Source organism: Podarcis erhardii, assembly GCF_964252035.2.
Source record: "Podarcis erhardii genome assembly, chromosome: 7".
Classification (NCBI taxonomy): domain Eukaryota; kingdom Metazoa; phylum Chordata; class Lepidosauria; order Squamata; family Lacertidae; genus Podarcis; species Podarcis erhardii.
The window spans coordinates 68,420,892-68,434,559 of record NC_138511.1 but is presented as its reverse complement, the minus strand read 5'-3'; the positions used below and the strand labels follow the sequence as shown (position 1 = coordinate 68,434,559).

The window sequence follows — 13,668 nt, the reverse complement described above, 5'->3', positions numbered from 1 at the left end:
GTTTGTTTTAAATCCAGCTCCAGGAAATGCTGGTACCTTGGAATCCCATCATTCCACAATAGCATTTTCCAGCTAAGATAGCTACAGGAACCATTCTTAAAGCAACCCTGAAGAGGGAAGGAAACCCATCGGAACTTGATTTAGGAATATGGCACATTAACACAAAATTGCATAGGAATGTCAGGATGTCAGGATGAGTGAGACATCAATTTCATGGTAACGAAAAGAAATACAGTAGTACCTCGTTTTGCAACCGGGATCCATTCCAGAGCCCTGGTCGCTGGCTGAAAAGGACGCTGGACAAGGTGCCGTGTCTGTGCACGTGCACAGAGAGGTTTGCACTTCTACGTATGCATGGGCGGCGAACCCAGAAGTAACCCGTTCTGGTACTTCTGGGTTTGCCACGGATGCTCGGCGAGGCGGACGCTAGACGAGGTACCACTGTATGTGAATTCTCACCTAAACTCCCCGCCTCCTCCACATACCTCCCCTAAGGAGTAGTATACTCTCCCTCTTAGTAAAACACTTCCCCAGTCTGGAGAGTAATTACAGCTGTTCCTCACCAATTGGATTCACCGTGGCTGAGAGTCATGCGCAATCATGGCAAGACACTTGGGTTGCACATAGCAGCCTAACATGGAGGAAATCTGATCTCTCCATGAAGGTTAAATGTGCTGCGCAACACAACCCTAAGCAGTATCTGGCAAGAAACCACGGGGCAGCACCCTTGTTTGTGAGGTGTTTTGAGGATTACTTAAAAAACAATAATGGGCACGTCTCCTCCCAAGCTACCACTACAAGCTTCATGGATGGGGTTTATATGACAGGCTTACTGTGGTCTTACTGGAAGCACTTGTTTTATGGAAAAACAAAACAGCTTGCTTCTTTCATTCCATTGATTGTGGTCCTTCAGTGGTGCTTACCTAAATTCCATTGGTGGTGGTGGAAGACTGTCCTCTGTGTACAAAGGAGGCAATGGTGAATCTGGCTGCGGAGGCGGGGGGTAGTAGTTGGCATCAACACTCTCATTGGAACCAATGCTACCATTCTGATAGACCATATTAGACGGGTATCTAAAAATCAGCAAAAGGACAAGACAGATTACATCAGATAAAAACCCTTCCAAGGCTTCAATGGACCCCAAGTAAATAATACTTCCAGAACATTCAAGTCAGGAAGAAATACAAACAATGCCATCAAGATCAGAACCACTCTGGTACCGAAAACTGTAGCATCTTGCCGGATCATTTGGATTGAAAGTCTAGTAAGAGGCTACCATTTTCAGTACCAGAGTGGTGCTGTGCGCCCATGAAGAGTCAGAGAGCAGCCCCTGTCAAAAGACTTTCAATCCCAATGACACTCCTGCTAATGTGTGCAAGGCAGGGCAGCTGGGGAACATTATGAGATCACACATGAAGCAGCAAGGGTTTATTAATTAAACAAAATTAAAATACAAGTTGTGCCCCCTACTGTTACAACTGCATGTTCTATGAGCTGTGTTTATGCACATTCCCACTGTTAGGTTCTTTTGCTTAGTCAACATTTTATATTCGCCTATTTTGTTTTCATTATGTATTGTTAAAATTTCAATAAAGATTATGGCTTTAAAAAAGGAAACCACCACATATAAATTTGACTCATTAGAATGAGATTTGAATATAATACTGAAATAAAGCTTTTATTTGGAAGAGACAGATCCTGAAGCTGAGCCTCCAATAATTTGGCCACCTCATGAGAAGAGAAGACTCCCTGGAAAAGACCCTGATGCTGGGAAAATTGAGGGCACTAGGAGAAGGGGACGACAGAGGACGAGACGGTTGGACAGTCTTCTCGAAGCTACCAGCATGAGTTTGACCAAACGGCGGGAGGCAGTGGAAGACAGGAGTGCCTGGCGTGCTCTGGTCCATGGGGTCATGAAGAGTCGGACACAACTAAACAACAACAACAGACATTCTGTTGTTGCACCCATAACCTATCTTAAAGGTGCCATTTATCTCAGTTTCTAACACAGGTATAGAGGGGACTCTCCAGCTCCCCAGATTGCTCTCATTGCATCAGACCTTTATAGAGTGAGGTGGGGCTGCATATTCCATACTTTTTCCTGGCAGGAGGAGCTAGAAAGGAATATATGTGCATACATGTATTTGCGATGTATGTTCTGAACATTTGGTAAGTCCTCTCCAAAGGACCACCAATTTTTAGGAGCTCCAACTGTCCCTACCTGCACATTTGAAAGTGATCTAGCCATATATAGATTGGATTCAGTTAGAAATAGTGAAGTGTCCAGTACAGGAACTGCTTTAAGATAAAGCATTGGTGAATAATTTACACAAACAACCTTCTCCTGCCAAAGGTGGGAAGTGCAGTCCTGGGAGCCTGCTCATGATCACACCAACTCAGGCAAATCACAAACACTCATTTGTGTGGCCAGCATTATGTCTGTAGTGCTGCACCCAATTCAGATATAGGCTCCATTTGTTTTTACAAATTTGCTATATGTCTCCAAGCCGACAGGCACTGGCTGTAAGTGATGGACATAAATACACAGTTACTGAAGCTTCACCTGCTTGCCTGAACAATTAAGAAAACCCTTTAAAGTTATCTAATTGACATTTACAATTCACTGCTAGACCACATCAGTGTGGAAAACAGGCGCTAGCAGGCACATGTTGAGGGACTCTGAAAAGTGTGATAGTGTGGGCAGCTCCCTTCTAATAACCTTCAGATCAGGGCCCAGCAGAAGGCACACTGGAAAAGAGGCAAGGCAAGGGCACACCTTTGCCAATCATCCTTCCATTCCAGCACAGCCAAAGGCTTCTCTTTTGCAACAGAAATGCTTGCAGTTTTAGGAGCAGCTTTAGACAAGCTATGTTTTTAATGTTTTTAAAGGGACAGCAAGTAGGAACAAACAAGTATCCACAACCTGAGTGTACACAGCTTTCCAGTCCACTCACTTAAAGGGCAGGAATACGATTATGCAATTCTGTGGAAGCTCAGGCAAGAACTAAAAGCAAAATCCACAAACAAGAAAGTGGTATGGAAGAAAAATGAGGGTTTCTTTTCCTAAAAGGAAGGCTTGGAAAATGCAAAATGGGTGGAAGCTTCATACTACATGGGTCTAAAACAGAAGGCCACATTCTTTTATGGGGAAGTGGCCATTAAACCTGGTCCCTGCCATCTTCTCCCCACCTGCTGTGGCATTCAACCTTGAAATGGACAGTTCCATTAAATCTCTGATTCAACTGAAAGGAGAAAGGCTACTAAACCGTTCCATTTCTGATCCCTCCCTTCTGTTAAGAGTATCAGAAAGAGCCAGAATCATCTTGTGTGCTTATCTCTCCGGGTAGAAAGCTACCGCCTAGAATGCTGCCAAGCTAACCAGCTGGGAATTGTTCTGATTGCCAGAACGCCATGTCCGAAGTGCCACCTCTACAGTCATGAGCTGGGGCCAAACAGGAACACGCAGCTTGTGGCCAAGTTTGGGTGAAGAAAGTACCCTCAATTTGGATTCTGCAGAGAGAATTCTCTTCTTATAAATGGCTGTGTTCCTCATGAAGAATGGCCAGCTTGGAGAGCATGCTCTGACCTTAATTCCAGTAAGTCATACCAGGAGCAGCTACCTCAGTCCCTATTACCACTTGCAATGGCTCCAAGCACCAGTATGCAAGTTCAGCAGCTATTACTTTAAGACAATCCATCAGGCTGTATAGCATGCAGTTACATGCACCCACTATCACGTACTTAACATCTATCTATCTAAGCTGCTCATTTTCCTCTTCGTTTTATCCCATTTCAGAATTATGCAAATCAATAAACATGCAGTATTTGGGAGTGGGAGAGGGTTTTGTGAAAGCAGAATGAGACAGGACTCCTGCAGACAGCTATCAAAATCAAGAAGATCTGAGAAGTGGGGAAATCAGCTTTCAAGCCCTTGAACTTCTGCACCAGAGATACAGAAAACTGACTTGGGCTAGGATCTGAAAAGCTGCTTCAGGCATGCCTATGGGTGGGTCATGCTCAATACGAATCTTGACTTTGCTTTGAGCAACAGACCACCTCTGTGCCACATCACAAGCAGCCAGAGAGCCCCTCCAGTTTCCACGTGGGCTGCCATGTGACCCAGGGCTGCTATTCAAGAAATGGAAACCTCAAGCTCCTTGCATTTTTGTTTTTTGTGTTTTGCATTTCTGCTGTGCTTGCACTGAAGCCAGCCCAAGGATAATCAAATTCTGAAAACACTTTGTTAAAGACTCTCAGCCAATTTTAAGTAACCTCCCCTAAGCACCACATACATGCAAGTTGCAAACTTATGACAAACGTTTCACTCCTGGACTTGTTATAAAACCTTATCACCAAATGGATTATTGGTAGAATGTAAAAGCCACAATAAGTGAGAGCTGGACCATAAAGAAGGCTGATCGCCGAAGAATTGATGATTTGAATTATGGTGCTGGAGGAGACTCTTGAGAGTCCCATGGACTGCAAGAAGATCAAACCTCTCCATTCTTAAGGAAATCAGCTCTGAGTGCTCACTGGAAGGACAGATCGTGAAGCTGAGGCTCCAATACTTTGGCCAGCTCATGAGAAGAGAAGACTCCCTGGGAAAGACCCTGATGTTGGGAAAGATTGAAGGCACAAGGAGAAGGGGACGACAGAGGACGAGATGGTTGGACAGTGTTCTCGAAGCTACCAACATGAGTCTGACCAAACTGCGGGAGGCAGTGGAAGACAGGAGTGCCTGGCGTGCTCTGGTCCATGGGGTCACGAAGAGTCGGACACGACTAAACGACTAAACAACAACAACAAAAGCCACAATAAGAGTAGCATTGAAATGTTAAACCAGAGGAACAGCAGAGCTATGTGGATCATACTCAGATCAACCAAGCAGACCATTTGCTGAATAAGCTCTTACCCTCCTGGTCCAAGTTTTTCCCTCGACTCAACAAACTCCTGTCCCATTTTCATTTTCTCCCATTCTTCCTTCCGGCTTTTGATTTTCCGAGGGTTCACATTTCCTCTATTTGGATTATCCTTCTTTTCTTTCTAGAAAATATATAAAAAGGATTATGAGTTACCACAATAACCTGCAATGATGTTGAACAAAAGACACAAAGATGACCAAGTGCTGCCCCTCACCCTAGACTTCATAGGACATAGGAGAAGCTACTAATATGCCAAACCTTGTGTCCCAGCTCCCAAAAGACTCTACCTGCAACCCAGGTGGAAGAGACCAATAGCGTTCACTTCTTACCTTCAAAAAACTCCTTCTATACTGTATTGTCTGCAACTATGCACGTGCTCCTGCCAACCTAGCAGTTCAAAAGCACATCAGAGTACAAGTAGATAAATAGGTACCACTCCGGCGGGAAGGTAAACAGCGTTTTTGTGTGCTGCTCTGGTTTGCCAGAAGCGGCTTAGTCATGTTGGCCACATGACCTGGAAGCTGTACGCCGGCTCCCTCGGCTAGTAAAGTGAGATGAGCGCTGCAACCCCAGAGTTGTCCGTGACTGGACCTAACGGTCAGGGGTCCCTTCACCTTTACCTTCATGCACATGCCATAAAACTACAATCTGCACAGCCACAATCCCTTTCAAAGCAAAAGAGAAGCATGGCTCCCTTTGCCTCAGAAGAGATCAAGGAGAGGGAGTGTCAAAATTTGGTTCAGAGAAAACACCTTTTAGCATATTGTGTTGGATCCCATTTGCCTTCTCTCCCCGCCCTGCCACTCTGCCATGGAAATTCTGGAAAAATAAGTGGGGCTTCAGTCCTTCCCTTTTATTTTGTCCCCCCCCCCCCCGGGATTGCAGGCCTCAGATCAGGGGGAAAGGGGTTAGTTTTGGAAAAGCTTCATCTGAGCACAATCCCAACACAATTGACACACTGCAGAGGAAAGGGAGGAAAATTTTCCAGAATGCTAAAGACAGCCTTGATGAGTTACAACAAATAAGCCAGATTTTTCTTCAGAGTAAAAAGCTTGCAGTCCAGTCCTATGTATTTGTGTTTACTCTGATGCAAACCTCACTATCTTCAATGAAGAGATGTTAACAACACAATGGAATTTGTGAAGAGCCTCTAAATATTATCTCCACATGTAAATAAATGGCATGACTTGTCGCAGCACAAACACCCAATGATGCAGATTTGATTCCACTTTATCTACTTAAACTGAAATAAAAAGAACCAACCCTGTTGTGTGTTCATGTCCACTTCAAAAAAGGGCTGCCTGCATTCAGACAGTGGCAATATCTTATATCTTGCCTTTCCCTGTTTAAGGGATAAAAAACCCACAAAGAGCAAAAGATACCCTTCATCTTACCCTATGCTTCCGCTTCTCTTTCATGATATCCTTCGTGTCCTGCAGCATTTTCTCCTTCCAAAGATCAAAGAAATATGACGGATCTGTATAGAATTTAAGTGCTTCTTTGCCGTCATCCCTGGGGGGGGGGGGAGAGAGAGGGAGAGAGAGAGAGAGAGAGAGAGAGAGAGAGAGAGAGAGACTGACTCACCACAAGATAGTCAAATGTTTACCTAAAGCCCAACTAAGATGCACCAAATTTCAGATGCAAACGCTGTGGTCCAAGAATGAAAACATCCCCCACCTCTTTTTTAAAAACCGTCTGGGGCAGGTGGAAGAGGATTGAATCTTTCCATCCCATCCTGCACTAGCCAGGGCATTTGCTGTTCCTTCCAGGTGCAGAAGGCAATTTTTCACAGTATTCATCAGGGTTAGAGAACCTGTTGCCCTCTCAGATGTTGTTGGACTATGACTGCCATGTGGGAAAGAGTCTAAACTGGTTGCTTTCTCACAAGTAGTCCAATCAGACACAATGGGCTGCAGCTCAGTAAGTGTGGGGCTGATAAGAGGCTGCAAGTCCTCCAAACTTGGGCTGACAGCTTCTAAGTTTCTAAGAGGAGGGGGAAGTGGAAGAGGCCACACCTGGAAGAAGTATATTAAAACCGGTGTTAAGTACAGTGGTGCCCCGCAAGACGAACGCCTCGCAAGACGAAAAACCCGCTAGACGAAAGGGTTTTCCGTTTTTGGAGGCGCTTCACTAAACGAATTTCTCTATGGGGTTGCTTCGCAAGACGAAAAAATCTTGCGAGTTCCCGCGTTTTTTTCTCGCTTTTTTCTGCCCTTTCCCTAAGCGCTAAGCTGCTTATCAGCTGTTCCGCTGATAAGCCGCTTCTCAGCTGATCGCTAAAAGCCGCTAGACCGCTAATAGCGCTAATCCGCTAAGCTGTCAATGGGCTTGCTTCGCAAGACGAAAAAACCGCTAGACGAAGAGAATCACGGAACGGATTAATTTCGTCTTGCGAGGCACCACTGTATTAGGTGGGTTTCTTTCTCTACTCTTCCCTCCCACCCACCCTATGATGAGCAGAGATTCTCTGCTCTAATAAATAGGCTAAAAAGGAATAATAATAATAATTTATTATTTATACTCCGCCCATCTGGCTGCTCCTGAAAGAAGCAAGACATCTGTTTAAACTGTAGAGTCTGGGGATGGGACACCCCATAGTCCCTGATCATGGAGAGGAAACAGGTTCTCAGTCACTAGCCCACAGCCACACACCTCCACTGCAGTGCAGTCGCATCTCAAAGACAGCTGCCTCCAGCTATCAGTAATTACTTTTTACCTATTCAAAAGATATTTGTTGATGGGGACTGAGTAAATATGTGTATTCTTAACCCTGATCCCATTCCGACTGCACCATGTGTACTATCTTCACAAGATGACATGACATAATTAGATGGCAAGCAAAGAAAAGCTGTCTGGTATCACTGGCACATTCTCCTCTAGGATGTGTATCAGTCTCTGGAGATGCAAAAGGACCAACAGACAATCACACTTTTCAGAAGAACCGTCTGCACCCACTTCAGGCAATAATACGTGCAAATGTATGCACTGCAAATTGCACAAAGGGAGTAAGAAAGGAACAGAAAGATTACACAAAAGAGCTTGCATGAACAAACACCAAAGTTATATGCTAGGCTTGCCACCACAGAAACTTATTTACTGCTATGACTACAAATCTATACCACAAAGCACCAAACCGTTTTTCAAAGCACGTCAATTCTCAAAATTCCCAAAAGGGAAGTTACAAATAACCTCAGTAGCAGGGATAGCTGCATGGAGGCCTCCAGGCCACATAAGACCCCTGCCACCTAGCTCCATAATGTCTACACTGGCTGGCAGTGGTTCTCCGTGCTTTCAGGCCAGAGTCCAGCTCTACCTAGTGATGCCAGGGATTGAACCTGGATCCTTCTGCATGGAAAGTGTGAGCACTACCACTAAATAACAGCCTCTCCCCATAACACATGGGGAAACACATCAGGAAATAATATAGGGAGCTGCTAGGTAAGAACTTGTCCATGCCCAGTGTAGACCTCATGGACAGACATCTCCTCCGTTTGAAAGCAAAAGGCCTCCATTGGCAGGGGCAGCTTCTTATTTCCCACTGGAAGGGGCACTTGCAAAGTAGGGATGTACCATGCAACCCTCCTGACTCTCCACCTTGCACATGCTGTTCCGTCAAATGCTTGATCTGTCAAGGGTGTGCAGAAGGAGCATGAAATTATGCTACTGCTACGGGTGGAGAAATATGGCCCTTGAGCCGTTTGGCTAAAGGAAATCCAGGCTGCAGGCTCATGGCATTAGACATCCCTCCACTGCAGAGAAGGCAATGTTAAGAACCATCTTGCTGAATTGCAGCAAAGACTCACTTAGCTGAGCAGTGACTGGCTAGCTGGCTCTAGAGCCTCATATGCACAGCATATCTCCAGCATACTCAGGCTAGGCAGGCTCTGAACATGGGAGTTTCATTTACGTATCATGGCTACCCACCACAGATGGGCCCTATATTACACAGATTTGTTTACTGCTTTTTAACAGTTTTCTAAGACTAGAAGGCATCACCAGTTACTGTGGGAGTGATGCAGAAGTCAACTGGATGCTGTGTGAAGTAGTGCTTCTTCTTTTTTCAAAACCAGTTCCTAATTTCAACTGAGTGTTCTAGTACTGTAGCAGAAAAAGTTTCCCCATCTCCTTAACATTACAAATCTGTATTGTGTAGTCTGCCCACCACTCTCATCAACTTTTCTCTCAACTAAAAAGGCCAAGACATTTTAGCCTTTGTAAGGAAGGTCCGCTGGCCCCTTGGTGAGTCAGCAGGTTTTCTTATGGGCTAGCTGGACCACGCCACAGTCTGTACAGAAGAAAGCCCTTTAAGAGCAGGTCCATTACCTTCTCAACTGAATGGGCAGCCTCCCCACTTAGCTAGAAGCAGAAGGTGCATTACCTGTAGGATGAGAGGATATTAAGAGGTGGAGGCATATTACAAACGCCATAAGTTTCAAGGACAGGCACAGGGAGAGAGTCTCTGTCAAAGAGCTTTTGGTCCTGAGTTGTGGAGCTTTTGAAGGCTTTCCTGGTGTTAATACCTTGCAGAGACACTAAGAGGAGAGAAATGAAAGAATAAGGAAAATAAAGCCACTTCAAACACAACCTAAGCCAATGTTTGCCCAGTTATAGTTCTCAATACTCTCTGCTGTCACAACATGGGATCCTTCTGCCACATCAATAGAGCTTTCAAGACAGTATCCCCTGAAATTACGCTTTTAAAAAAGAAAAGAAACATACACACAAAAACAGAACATGGGGGGGGGGAGAAACCCCCTTTAATCAAAGAGAAGATCTATATGCATTCAGAAAAACTTCCAAGTAGAATTGGCCTTTGACCAGTTCACCTCCACCCACCCCCATAAAAAACCAAAACCCCTCTTACGTCTAATGACCAGTCAAATAGCAGCCAGGTATTGGAACATATTTATTACAAAAGAGAATTATGGTTATTGACAAAAACTACCACCTTCTAAAAATCTCTGGAGGCCAATAAAGCTCAAAATCCTTACAGATTATATTTTTGCTTCATTAAGCCCTCCAATTTCAGCTTGCTCCAAAATCCCTACAGCTAACTTGCATGGCCTTCAGGAACAACTAAACAGTGCAACTTAAGAGAAGAGGACAGAAGCTCTTTGGAGGGAGCTACAAGGAAAAAAAAGGTGCCTGCTGCTGTATCAGGCTTATGCATGTGTGTCCCTAAACCTGCAGAGCAGGGGAGCAAGAGGTCCTCACTTTTACCATCACTACCAAGTGACACACACATCCATGGGGTGATAAGCAAGTTAGCTGACCACACTCTGACAGTCTGCAGGTGTCAAGTTCATTCCAAGTCCACAAGCATTTCGCAGCTGCTGCTATGGCAATTTAGCGTAGTTGGCCTAAAAGTATATCAATTTTGCACCATTACCTTCCTCCTCCTTGGGATCCAGCTGAGTAACTTTGATCTGAAGGCGGTCAACTCTCTCAACTAGAGAGCTTACACGAAAGGCAAAGGTGTTTGCCTGAGTAAAAAGCTCTCCAAATATGTCTTCAGCAAATTTACCTGTAAAAGAATAGCAGAATCTTATAATTCTAAACACACAGTTTCTTGTTCTCTGTGTGTCATAAAGCAAAGGCTCCTTTTTCATTATAGTTTTGTTATGTACCCCACATGTCAATTGGTAGAGGGGTGCCAGAAATCGTATGTGCATGCATAGGTGTGCTAAGTATTTATACATAAATATTTTAGTCCTCTTATCTCAGGAGGGAATGACTGGAAACAGTCACGTTTTGCTCTCCTAATCAGGACATTTGTAACAAGCAAATCATGTAGGGGAAAAGTCTACAAACCAATCTAGCTAAACATGACCCTTCCACAGCATCATTAAACAAGGAAGGAAGCGAAACAAAAAACTTAAAGACTTCCATAAAGTAATAAAGAAGGAGGGCAGCCATGAATCAGATGATATTGTTGCATTTAGCCTTCATCTTGTGGGTATGTGATCTCTTTAGCTTCTAGGATGGTCTACTGGATAGACACACAATGACAGCTACATTTCATTGTCCTCTAAAAGCTCAAAAAGACTCACTTCATTAAATGCTGCCAAAAGAAACTCCCCATCTCTCGGCTCTCTTTCACAGTAGGCACAGAGTCATTTATTACTTGCAGGTGGCAGCACAAAAAAAGCAAGGTGCTTTCAAGGTTGAAAACAATGCCTCCGAATTTGAGTTGGGAGATGTTAATGTTCCTGCCAGACTAGACACTTACAACAAGTATTCTGAAGGAAGAAACCTGAAGTTAAGCAATTTAAAATTTAAAGATGAATTTCAAAACTACAGAACACTTGAAGTTCCCACTGGTACCCAAGTAGCCTAAACCAGTGTTTGGTGTATTTAAGAAGCCAACAAAGCAAAATAAACCATTCAGTATTCAGTTTAGCTCTGCAGGTCAACTTCTCATGCAAGCACAGTGGATTACGTAAATCTTAAAGTATAACACAAAGGAAATAAGGGAAGGATTTAAAGAAGAGAGATCCTCATCCCCAAGCAGTGTCAAATCTAGTGAGTAGCCCTGAAGGTCCCAGAGGGCTGAAAGGCAGGCTACAAGTACAAAAATTCACCATTTTTGTGAGTACAGCAGAACCTCGGCTTACCGTACCCTCGGGTAACGTAAACTTCAGGTTACGAAAGCAGCAAACCTGGAAGTATTCTTCCGGGTTTCACCGCTCACGCATGTGCAGAAGCACTCTATCACACTGTGTACATGTGCAGAACAGGCACCTCTGGTTGCGGAAACCCCGGGATCCGTTCCGGAGCTCCAGGTCGGATCCCAAGGTTCCCACAACCAGAGGTACCACTGTAAATAGTCTTAAAGGAAAAACACTTTAATACGTTTAGGTGGAAGCAAAGGTAGCAAGACAGGTGATGCTGCCTTGAAAGCACTAGCAGCTAGTGGAATCTTATAAGTCAGCTGCTAGAAACTCTGGGAAAGCAATTCAGTTTCAGCATCGCCACCAATCAAACCTCAGCTACTAATAACTACAAAATGTATACAGATTCCAGACTTTGGAGATATACCAGCCTCAAAACCCACCCATAAAAGCTGTGGGCACAACAAAATAAATTAGAATATTTGCTTTCCTTGGTATTGCTAGCAGTGGGTTCTCGTTGTCAGCAAGACCACATAAGATGTTTAAACAATATTCACTGTTAGTTAGACCTGGATGAAGAGCAGGAGTTCCCCTAAACAGCTTTGTGGAATAATTGCTTTTATGGTATGTTCCCTCACACGAAAAGGGGTGCCTGCACTGCAACTAGACTTCTGTCAAGGAAATCGGTTTCTGTGTATATATGAAGATACAGCAGCCTTACATAAAGTCAAAATAAATTCTAGCCCTGTGCTATGTACTCTGATTAGCAGCAGCAATTTAATGCTTCAGGCAAATATCTCCCACCACCCAACACCTGATCACTTGACATTGAGATGCCAGTGACTGAACCTGGGACTTTCTAAATGCTATGTGTTCAACCACAGAGCTATGTTCTGCCCATACCTGCTTGAAGGGACATTTATTCCCACTCTCATGGAACTGAACCAGTCCATTTATTGTGTTGGATAGCCACACTTACATTTCAAGCTGTTTTACCATGAAAAGAGAGAAGAGTGCATTGATACTGTATTATGCATTTGCACATTAAGTTATCAGTGCAACTCATAAACAGTCTGAGTCTATGCATGTACATCTAAAAAAAAAAACAAGTAAAGCTGCACTGATATATACTCTTTATCAAATAGTATTATCGGATGGCTCTTTTGAAACCCTGTACTGTGGGAACTGTGCTTTATTCTGGTTCAGTCCTGGCCATTCCATTGATTTTAGCACACATACCCTTGATAAATGGCAACACCTGCTAATGAATTTGACACACATTTTATTTTCTCATGGTGCTTGTGCACCCAAGGGAACTGGCCTATCCCTGGGGAGGCAGAGATGGGATTTCTGAGTCTGCCGACTTCCTAGGCCATCCCTTTTATGGATGCAGCCTGCAACTTACTCACATTTAACTTGTGTGCATTCAGCTTCACATGCTTGGCAAAACAATTAAAAGATATTTTAAGATGGCTATCTCCTCTTAGTCTCCTCTTTTCCAAGCTAAACTGTTCCTCATAAGGCTTGGCTTCCAGACCATTTAGCACCTTAATCACCCTCCTCCTCATGCATTCCAGCATCCTTCTTATTAATCCCACCTGCCATTGCACCTAATGTGTTTTGTCTATACATGATTTTGGCTTTGGACACAAGCCCTGGAATGTAACCCCTGCGTACATTGAGGGCTTGCTGTATTGTTTTCCAACCATGGTATGCTGGCCCAGTTGAAACAGATGCACTACGTTTTGCAACTCCACAAGGAACCACATAAAAGAAAGTGGTATGCAGCCCACAAACCTACCTCCTTGAACAGTCTCTCTTATGCTGGAAAGGAAAAAAGCAGCAGCCCAGATAGAGGTAGGCTCAGATGACACCTAACAAGAGGAGGATTCTAGCTCATCCGCATACATATTGTATTAGCTCTTGCTTCTACAAAGATATGGATACTTAAAGGCTGATTTTATGGATGTTTACTCATATGTGATCCATTTTGTTCAATTAAGTAATCAAGTAAGTGATCTTGCTTAGTATCCTTGCATGTACATGGAGAAAACCAAACAAAAGACCTATATCTTCTCAGTGCAAAAGACCTATATCTTCATGACCAAAAAGCTTTTGATTTTGCTCTTTGCTTG

At 43.9% G+C, this 13,668-nt stretch overlaps 1 protein-coding gene across 2 annotated transcripts in view; it reads right to left on the bottom strand.

Annotated features, from left to right (window-relative positions):
* The window catches only part of WASF2 (WASP family member 2), a 47,848-nt gene that overhangs the window by 6,623 nt on the left and 27,557 nt on the right, over positions 1-13,668 (bottom strand). For both annotated transcript variants that reach the window (XM_081872506.1, XM_081872507.1), the window contains exons 3-7: positions 10,312-10,446; positions 9,301-9,454; positions 6,317-6,434; positions 4,913-5,043; positions 924-1,073 (exon numbers count right to left, since the gene is read on the bottom strand). In XM_081872506.1, coding sequence (XP_081728632.1) covers positions 924-1,073; positions 4,913-5,043; positions 6,317-6,434; positions 9,301-9,454; positions 10,312-10,446 — 688 coding nt within the window. The remainder of the gene's footprint in view (positions 1-923; positions 1,074-4,912; positions 5,044-6,316; positions 6,435-9,300; positions 9,455-10,311; positions 10,447-13,668) is intronic.